This window comes from Salmo salar, chromosome ssa11 (genome assembly GCF_905237065.1).
Source record: "Salmo salar chromosome ssa11, Ssal_v3.1, whole genome shotgun sequence".
NCBI lineage: Eukaryota > Metazoa > Chordata > Actinopteri > Salmoniformes > Salmonidae > Salmo > Salmo salar.
In genome coordinates, this window is record NC_059452.1 from 87,190,996 (window position 1) to 87,202,077 (window position 11,082).

The following is an 11,082-nucleotide window of genomic DNA, read 5'->3' on the forward strand; positions in this document are numbered from 1 at the left end:
GGGCGTCAGTACGCCTCAAAGAGCCTTGTTTGTTACATTCAAATTATTGTTGAAATTACTCTGTAATTTTGTTTCACCGTTATAGAACGGATAAATGTTTTGGACTCATTCTTTTATTTGATTTATTAACCTTTAGGATGATCACCTAATTACATAACCCCCATAGGCTAGGGTAGGCTTCTAATACAAAGCAGGGTATGAAGAGTAGCCAACAAGAGAGCGTCATTATTTTAGTTTTTTTGTCAGATAGGTTCATGTTATCATTTTCATAAATCCACCTAACCATGGTCACGCACCACAGGGCTAGTTACATACTTATTAAACATAGGCTACATGAGCCAACCTGCATAATAATTCACCACCAACACTTGATATTTAAATGGTCACTGAGCATGTTTCAGTTTCCATGCTCATTGAAGTTAATATACATTTGCACATGGAACAAAATCAGTATTGCAAATAGGACGTGTAAAAGTACTGTAGTTAAATAGATAAGCACACATAAAAACAGATTAATAATAACAAATATTAACTTATACAGTAACCTAGAATCAGTGACAAATCCAAGTCTTCCCCCCTTGACACACTGTCACAAAACGAGTTATGAAACTGTCTTCCAGCAGGTGGCGCTATACATTTGCTTATATTGTTGTCTATAAAAAAGCAGATAGAATTAATTGCCAGTCCAAAAAAAACACACAGCCACCTTTTTTGAGATATGGAGGAACAGTCAGAATAACAGAATAATTGTTTTGGTAAATACATCCTCACGTGTCTTTCAGTTCCACTGTGTTATCTTCTTCACTCGCCCTCTAAGAAAAGAAAGGCTATATATTAAAATCAATATGGACAATGAAGATAGAGACAACAAAGATATACTTTTTCAGGGCTTAAATGTAGACTGTTTATTTCAACAGAAAACACAACATTTGTAAATAACAGATAGCTGTGTAGGTATGAGTGTCAAACCTTGGCTTCAGCTATCTTCTGGACATGATCCAGAGCGGAGAACTCAGGTGAGGGGAAGTTAAGGGGGTGATGATCCACTGAGGACTCATGGGGCATCTGGACAGCATCAGGGGGGGAAATCCATGTTTTTTCATGGTCATTTCAGCAAGGTATTTGATGAAAGAGTAGATGCATGTCCCTGTTATTATCACAGGCATATCTGAACTGAAACTCACCAGGACAGATTGGGCTCTGAACAGGTAACTGAAGGGGTAGTGGAGCAGGTTAATGCAGGTGGAAGAGTACAGGTCAGCGTAACGCATGAGCTGGCTGGCGAACAGAGTCTGTCTTGAGCCACTCCGCAGCAGGCTGCCCATCTGGCCGTAGGAAAGATCCATCCTATAGGTCACCACCTGTAAGACACAAGACAGAGGCATAGTCACAAAATGCAGTTAGCCGCACATTGAAATACAGAAAGCCAGACAAAAAAAATCTCACTCAGGTGTAATTATGATAACATCTCAGATAAATATGCCTGGGAATCACATAAAAACATAACCTTGGTGGACGGTGTGTGGATGTGTTAAAGCATTTGTCAGAGAGGGATTGTGCGTCAGTGGGCATGGTTTACCTTGATCCTGGTCTGAATGGCACTGATGTCTGGGCACTCTCGACAGCTACTGTCCAGGTGCCTGAGGGGAAAGGCCAGTCAGATTAACAAATGCAATACTAGACAAGTGTCACTCATAGAACAGAGGAAATGCCCACTCACTTGTACAACTCAGCTAAAAACACATCAAGACGCTTCAGCTCTTCAAAGAGATCTTGAAAAAAGAGAAACACTCGTCAAAACGGTGGTCTCAATTTCAAGATTACATGACATAACAAAATGTATGCAAAGTGGCCATGTGATGTCTGTGTATGGTATATGATAAGTCAGTGTTAGGGTCACTGAGGTCATGAAGAGGAGGTTGACCATGTTTGTACTTACGAGTCTTCTCTGTCCACACCTGCAACTCCTTGGCCAGCTCAGGCACCACCAGAAAGGTCTTCCAACCTTGCCTCTTCTTGGACTTCAGGATATCCCCAAAGATGTGGTCCCCCACATAAAGGATGTCCTTCCCCTTCACATCCAGCAGGTCACATACAATGTCTGAGGAGCCTGCAGGGAGGAGAGACAGATGGAGGGAGAAATGGACAGATAAGAGGATGGAAAGTTGACGAGATGTGACGCCCACTAAAACCAAGATGGGTGAAACTGACTATTCCTCTCCCATCTTAATCCCTTTCTCCTATCTTCCCATTTCCTCTCCGTCCCTCTTCCTAGAAAATATTACCTTTTTTTAACAATATGAAAAGGAAAAATTCTTGCCTCCAGAGTAGACTGTTCCATGCTGGAGGTCTCCAGTGTATGTTCCGATGCGGAGCTTCCCTGTGTTCTATGTTGGATAGATTAGAACATTTATCTAATTGTGTGGTGTGTTAAAGGATGTTTTCTACACACACACCATGTGATGCTGAGTCAAAGGGCCTTACTGTGTCCACCTGTCTCAGCACAGTTCCCTCTGCAAAGAACAGTGGCTTCCTGGTATCCACAACGACAAGGTCAAAGAATGCACGCCACTGTTTCTTTGGGTTCTTATAAGAAAAAAATATTGAAATGTTCATTACAATCAATGTTAATTTCTTCCCCAAAACCTTTTTCCTTCATTTGAAACTGGAGACACCTAGACTAACCTTGGCACCTGGTGGAGTTTCGAGCAAGTATTTCATGATAGCCTAAGGAAAAGAACAAAGACACATCCTTCATATGAAAAATAATACAATAGAATGGACATCATGTATTGAATACAATGGACATCATGTATTGAATACAATGGACATCATGTATTGAATACAATGGACATCATGTATTGAATACAATGGACATCATGTATTGAATACAATGGACATCATGTATTGAATACAATGGACATCATGTATTGAATAGAAGGGGCATCATTTATAGAATAACATGGACATCATGTATTGAATAGAATGGGCATCATTTATAGAATAATATGGACATCATGTATTGAATAGAATGGACATCATGTATTGAATAGAATGGGCATCATGTGCCATGAAACCATGCCACATTAACATCTGACCTCTGTGTAGTTGTAGTCACTGTTGGTCGCCAGGAATACTTTGGCCACCTCCTTAATGCGAGTCAGGAGAACAGGCAAGTTTGGCTGTAAAGAGAAGGAAGTAAAGGAGAGGGAAATTTCCTCTGGATAGAGAAATTATGTCCAAAGCACTTTGACAATATACTGTATCCATAAAGGTTATCCAATATGGAACAGCAATCAATTGAGGGAGTTTCAAAGTTATTTTCACTCACATCTCTGATGACATATTTATCCAAATTCTTTAGAGTGCTTTCCTTCAGAATGCCCTATATGACAAAAAGGAGTCAGTCTTTACACAAAGACATACACACATTATGAAACAGTACTGTGTATGTGTCGGGATGGGGTGGGGTGGTGTATGTACAGTATAATGCTGACCGTATCATGAACAAAGTCCATTGCATCTCGAACATCCTGGAACATGCTTCTGAATGACATGAACAAGTCACCGTGTTTGAAGCCTTTCTGGCAGCTTGGATAAACACAAAAGCAGAGAAACGACAGTCACATTATTCACTTTTTAATTATTTACTATTCTCACAACTGTAGAGAAAAAGAAAGGGTCAACGAGAAGAGGGAGGAGAAAAATCTCCACTCACTTTACATATCTGCTGCATCTGGTGAAGAGTTCCACAAGGCAGCCATACAGATAGGTCTCTGTGGGAGGAGCAGGAGGGCATTACAAAGTAACTCTACATTACTTTATTTGCAGTATGACTGTACAGAACTACACAAAGCAATACTGTTGTTGCTACCTGAAAGGTTGAAGAGAGTGTTGAGGATATAGAAGCGGTCGGTGTTGCCTCTCTGAATGAAGTTGTTGGGGTAGTAGTCGTGGATCTTGTCCCTGTAGAGAAGGAAAGTATGCATACAACTAGCATTAAGAGTAATAATATATGCCATTCAGCAGACGCCTTTCTCCAAAACGACTTACAGTCATGCATGCATACATTTTACATATGGGTGGTCCACATGACAAAAACATGCATACTGTGTACACACTCGGTCTGACAACGTCCCCAATAACAACAAACAGTTGCTATTGGAGCATTTCCAGATGATGAGTCATTCTGGGAGAACCCACTGAGCCAACAGATAACGTCCAGAGTACACTTAACCCACCAGCACCATCAATGACAAGACCTCTCTTTGAGTCTCATGACTATGTTACGACATCATTTGAAAATACCAGCATTTACACGTTTAGATTCTGTCAATTGCTGCTTTTGTAGGTGTGTTGAAGTTCGATCTAGAGCTGGAGATAGAAACATCCACAGGCATTCGCCATTGAAGCACCACTACGGTCTGCCTCACTGTAAGAGTATGAGGCAGAGATGCAGTGGATATTGAGTGGGACTGAAATGGAGCCGGAGCCTCTCGATAGCCTAGCTGCTGGTAGGGGATCCCAAAGGCATCTAAAGCCTGATTTATGAATGGAGGATGGGCAGGCCCAAGTTCCCTCTGTATACATGTCTAACTGAAGAATAATCAATAGTCTCACAATAAAAAAAACAAGATACACAGTCCTACATACAACACAAACTCAAAAGGAACACAATCATGCAATAACACACACCTAAACACAGGCATAGACATTCAATAACACACACCTAAACACAGGCATAGACATTCAATAACACACACCTAAACACAGGCACAGACATTCAATAACACACACCTAAACACAGGCACAGACATTCAATAACACACACCTAAACACAGGCACAGACATTCAATAACACACACCTAAACACAGGCACAGACATTCAATAACACACACCTAAACACAGGCACAGACATTCAATAACACACTCCTAAACACAGGCATAGACATTCAATAACACACACCTAAACACAGGCACAGACATTCAATAACACACACCTAAACACAGGCATAGACATTCAATAACACACACCTAAACACAGGCATAGACATTCAATAACACACACCTAAACACAGGCATAGACATTCAATAACACACACCTAAACACAGGCATAGACATTCAATAACACACACCTAAACACAGGCACAGACACTCAATAACACACACCTAAACACAGGCACAGACATTCAATAACACACACCTAAACACAGGCATAGACATTCAATAACACACACCTAAACACAGGCATAGACATTCAATAACACACACCTAAACACAGGCACAGACATTCAATAACACACACCTAAACACAGGCATAGACATTCAATAACACACACCTAAACACAGGCATAGACATTCAATAACACACACCTAAACACAGGCATAGACATTCAATAACACACACCTAAACACAGGCATAGACATTCAATAACACACACCTAAACACAGGCACAGACATTCAATAACACACACCTAAACACAGGCACAGACATTCAATAACACACACCTAAACACAGGCACAGACATTCAATAACACACACCTAAACACAGGCATAGACATTCAATAACACACACCTAAACACAGGCACAGACATTCAATAACACACACCTAAACACAGGCATAGACATTCAATAACACACACCTAAACACAGGCACAGACATTCAATAACACACACCTAAACACAGGCACAGACATTCAATAACACACACCTAAACACAGGCATAGACATTCATTTGAAAATCCCATGGCACCAGGTGCTGGATATAAATATACTTTTTAATATTCTTGAGCTGGCTACATCACCACTGTAAGCCACTGGAAGAGTGAAGGATTCCAAAACAGTGATGCTATTCTGCATCCAATTAAATGTTTAGAAAAACCTTTTAACATTCCTGCACACCTTGTAGTGCATCATGTTGTTTGTGAAACACAAGTTATTGGGGGATATTTTGCAGTGATTTGTCAGTCCTCCATGAAGGAATCAGGACAATGGGGGCTGTTGAAGGCTGAATATAACGGCAGTATGTAGGCCTACTGAGACACATGCTCACAGCTAGATCTGACCAAGGTCAGGATCAAGCTCCCTTCGTCTCCAACATCCTCTGTTCCCCAATGCTGGAAGGTGGGCCTGAGTGAAAAAAAGTTTGGGAACTTCTGTGTTCAATGACTAAAATGTCAAATGTTCCCCGCTTAGATGACTTTGTAAAGCAATTGGGCAGATATGTTCTCAGTGACAGTTGACCCAAGGACAACCTTTTACAAAATGACAAACAGTATACTCAGAACAAGTCATCACCACACACACACACACACACACACACACACACACACACACACACACACAAAATTGTATTTTCTGCGATGCTTCAACTCACCTTTTTAGAAATGTGAAGCCATGACTGCACAGCAGAATGTTTCCATTGGAGTCCACCTTCAGCAAGTTCCCATACATTGTGTCAAACACCAGGCCACTAGGAAGGATCGATTGGGATGAAAAAGAGGAAGAGAGAGAATGGGGATGAATAAAGTTATGCAGAGATAAGCAGAGAGGAATGGATTGGAGAGGACAATATTATATATTTTAGATGTGTGGTTGTTCTTGATATAATCAGTAGGTTACTTTTTATTTCTCCTCTATTATGACCGATCTTGTTATACTGTTTCCAGGCCTTTGGGGAAACTCTCTGCCGGAGGTCTGTTTGTACTGATTCAATTGTAAAATGTCAGATGTTTCTTCAGCAGTGTCACCCTGGGCCAAGGACACAGAAAATAGACTGCACCGAGCCAGAAATGGTTTAAAAAAGAATGTTTAGGGTTCATTTCATAAGTAGACTCCCATGAAGAGTCCCATCCTAACTAACCATGGTTTGCATCTACCCAATGTCTTTGTGAGTACCGGGTCATGTTATTTACTACCAAACGAAACATACGTAAACATAAACAGTATGTAAATGTGTGTGAGATCAACAGGATGAGAGAACTTACCGAGTGGGGAAGGTGGGGTCATAGTTGTAACGCAGTAGCTCATGGGGATAGCCTATAGACACCAGCCTGTCTCTGAGCAGCTCAAAGCCTAGATCCTCATAGTCAGGAGACTTATACGCTACACACACACAGGACACATGAACTGTCAGTACATTCATCAGTGGAAATGTTACTATATTTGTATGCTCATATACTTAAATCTGTGAGACATAGCTACTAGATTTCCATATTTTCTCAAAAGAGCCTTCTTTTTTTGCCCTTTACCAGTACAAGCACATCTCATTGTTGGAGTAGGTGTACTGGGCTACTAAATGAACCTACCTGCCAGCGTGTAGTCCATGTCAAAGCCATAGCATTTAATGTTCTCCAATGTTACACTTCTATTGACGAACACCCTGTAATCAAAGGAAAACAGGACTGACACTTGATGCTTCTGGAGAGATTATCTAGGACACAAACATGGGTCAGTCGAGAAGCTGATATGGGTATGCAGAAGCTTTTCAGGATACCCAATCAGCTGTAAAAGGGTCATTTAGAAAGACTGAATGGTGTGGGATGAATGTGGCTTTAAATCTGACCTGTTGCCTAAGACAGCTGCAATCTTCAAGAGTAGAACTCATTTTCACAAATTGACTCAACTTGCTTCAACATCAAATTGGTTGTTATTTCATTTTTAAAAGCCATTTAGTCTAATATTTCTCCAAACCATGGAAATCATTCCACTTGAGCTTAATGGGGCTGGTCAAATTGGGATATGCCTCACCAACTAAACTCTTGGGGACCAACCATTAAAGAATATCTTAAGCTACACAATCAGTCAAATCAGTTGGTAGTGCCGTAGTGGGCTCTATATCCTACAACACTTTATCAATAGTTCCTTAACATCAGTCATCAAACCTGCCAACATGGGCTAGACACACTAAGAGTATCCGACAGTCATGCTAATCTAAAGGAAGGTCATTTAAGGTGAAGGCTTTTTTAATTTATGGTAATGACAAGGATTTCTGAGACTTTGTACCATTAGTCACGTACCATGACTAATGTATCATGATTCAACTCAATGAGCCCACTCTGCATTTGATCAAACTCTACAGTCTGTGGTGTCGTAGCAGAAACTGTGGTCATCACTTCAGCTCTCTAGTATCTACCACACAGAACTCCCCTCTTCATTAACAGGTTTATATTTCAGTAATGATGTCCTATGTAATAACAAAATCCATTTGTTATAACAAAAATTGTGTTAAATAAAGGAGAGAAATAGATTGCTGTATTCAGAAAACTCCAGTGCTCTTAGCCCTACCATTATTTATTGTTCCCCCAACATAGCATTTAATTAGCTAAAGAGAGATTAATTTTGTTCAGTCATTCATGACAGGCTGACAAGGTAACCACAGAAGGGTTTCCTGTGTCACCAGGTGATATGGAGCCTCTGTCAGTGACATCCTGGGAGAGAGACCCATTTCCCTCCTGTCTGAATGGCCTACACCTTACCTCGTCTGTCTTTCCCTCTCCAGCTCCTGCCAATAGCAGCCAGCTCAAACATACAGGGTTGCTGTTAATAATTCACCTGACAGCTCCTGTTCAGGAAGAGTGTTGCTAAAGAAGCCTCATGTGAGCGAACAATCACTCGGAGACAGTGAGTGCCCGGGATGTATGAACAAGGTTACTGACGGAGTATATCTGGTTTGAAGCACCCTATGAATGGTGGACACTGGCGGTAATTGGTGAAATAGTCTACCTAACACTGGTGTAAGAGTATATCGAATTGTGACCAAGTGTGTTAGACCAAGTGTGATTTACACCTGTATTAACTGAGAATTTGTATAAAGGTTAGAACATTTAAAGACCTGAGATGCTCTTCTCCTTTAGGACACAGACAAACAGCTGTCCCATAATGTGGAGGAAGAACAGAAATGGGGGATTCTTACAATCTAGGTCTGAAAGAGAAGGCCTCCCTGAACTACCATTCCAAATCTCCACTCGTCTTCCAATGAGAGCAGGTAATATAAGAGTATGTCTACCAGATCTCTCTGTACATTGGCAGAACCTCTAGTGGAACCTCCTCAGCTCACAAGGACCCTTGATGACTTTATGCCTGAGGCAATTGCCTCTTCTGCCGAATGGTAAATCAGCCAATTAGTGTAGGCTACATTTTCAAAAATGTGCTCAAGTTTAAAATGCTCATGTAAAATATTGTAAGTACGTTTTCTCCAGTTAGGCCAAGTTTACAATAATTTTTCTTCAAGTCGTTGAAAAATTATTAGATACGGGTGTACCTTAGTGTCTTCGGAAAGTATTTAGACCCCTTAACTTCCTCCACTTGTTAGGTTACAGCCTTATTCTAAAATGGATTAAATAGCCCCCCCCCCCCCCTCTCAATCTACACACAAAAACCCATAACGACAAAGCAAAAACAGTTTTTTACAAAATAACTGAAACATCACATTTACATAAGTATTCAGACCCTTTAGTCAGTACTTTATTGAAGCACCTTTGGCAGCGATTACAGCCTCGAATCTTCTTGGGTATGACGCTACAAGCTTGGCACACATGTATTTGGGGAGTTTCTCCCATTCCTCTCTGCAGATCCTCTAAAGCTCTGTCAGGTTGGATGGGGAGCGTTGGTGCACAGCTATATTCAGGGCTCTCCAGAGATGTTAGATCAGGTTCAAGTCCGGGCTCTGGCTGGGCCACTCAAGGACATTCAGAGACTTGTCCCGAAGCCACTCCTGCGTTGTCTTGGCTGTGTGCTTAGGGTTGTTGTCCTGTTGGAAGGTGAACCTTTGCCCCAGTCTGAGGTCCTGAGCACTCTGGATCAGGTTTTCATCAAGGATCTCTGTACTTTGCACCATTCATCTTTGCCTCGATCCTGACTAGTCTTCCTGTCCCTGCCGCTGAAAAACATCCCCACAGCATAATGCTGCCACCACCATGCTTCACCGTAGGGATGGTTGCAGGTTTCCTCCAGATGTGATGCTTGGCATTCAGGACAAAGAGTTCAGTCTTGGTTTCATCAGACCAGAAAATCTTGTTTCTCACTCTTTAGTTGCCTTTTGGCAAACACCCAGCGTGCTGTCAACTGCCTTTTACTGAGGAGTGGCTTGTCTCGCCACTCTACCATAAAATGCCTAATTGGTGGAGTGCTGCAGAGATGGTTGTCCTTCTGGAAGATTCTCCCATCTCCACAGAGGAACTCTAGAGCTCTGTCAGAGTGACCATCAGGTTCTTGGACACCTCCCTGACCAAGGCCCTCCTCCGCCGATTGCTCAGTTTGGCCGGGCGGACAGCTCTAGGAAGAGTCTTGGTGGGTCCAAACTTCTTCCATTTAATAATGGAGGCCACTGTGTTCTTTAGCACCTTCAATGCTGCAGAAATGTTTTGGTACCCTTCCCCAGACCTGTGCCTTGACACAATCCTGTCTCGGAGCTCTACGGACAATTCCTTCGACCTCATGGCTTGGTTTTTGCGCTGACATGCACTGTCAACTGTGAGACCTTATATAGACAGTGTACATTTGTGTACATTTCCAAATCATGTCCAATCAATTTAATTTACAACAGGTGGACTTCAATCAAGTTGTAGAAACATCTCAAGGATGATCAATGGAAACAGGATACACCTGAGCTCAATTTCGAGTCTCATAGCAAAGGGTCTGAATTCTTATGTAAATAAGGTATGTTTGTTTTTATTGAATTTGTAAACATTTCTAAAAACCTGTTTTCGCTTTGTCATTACGGGGTATTGTATGTAGATTGCTGAGGAAATTGTTTTATTTAATCAATTTTAGAATAAGGCTGTAACGTAACAAATGTGGAAAAAGTCAAGGGGTCTGAATACTTTCTTTAGGCACTAATGAAAGGCATAATGCATATTATACTACATCAAATAACTCACTTGTGCTGATAGTCCCTGTTCTTCAACATGGGTACATCGAGCGAAACGCTCGGGTCTGAAGTAGGTTGATTTCTCACAATCCGAGTCGGATCCTCCATAGTCGTCGCCGTTTCAGCCTCTCTAGAGAGGCTACCCATATCAGATGCCACTATCCCCCTCAGCATTAGCTGTCATCTCACTATTAGCCTACAAACTGG

General features: G+C 41.5%; 1 protein-coding gene across 1 annotated transcript; it reads right to left on the reverse strand.

Moving 5' to 3' along the window:
• Positions 1-225: 225 nt before the first annotated feature.
• Positions 226-11,082, reverse strand: 5ntc (Cytosolic purine 5-nucleotidase). Its single transcript, NM_001139940.1, has 18 exons — positions 10,886-11,082; positions 7,313-7,386; positions 6,992-7,109; positions 6,382-6,477; positions 3,875-3,966; positions 3,719-3,776; positions 3,498-3,591; positions 3,332-3,385; positions 3,099-3,182; positions 2,686-2,727; positions 2,485-2,586; positions 2,321-2,387; positions 1,940-2,110; positions 1,721-1,772; positions 1,580-1,640; positions 1,185-1,361; positions 970-1,065; positions 226-812 (listed from the first exon to the last, which is right to left on the reverse strand). The coding sequence occupies exons 1-18, from the start codon at positions 11,047-11,049 to the stop codon at positions 768-770; spliced, it is 1,647 nt and encodes a 548-aa protein (NP_001133412.1). The 5' UTR covers positions 11,050-11,082; the 3' UTR covers positions 226-767.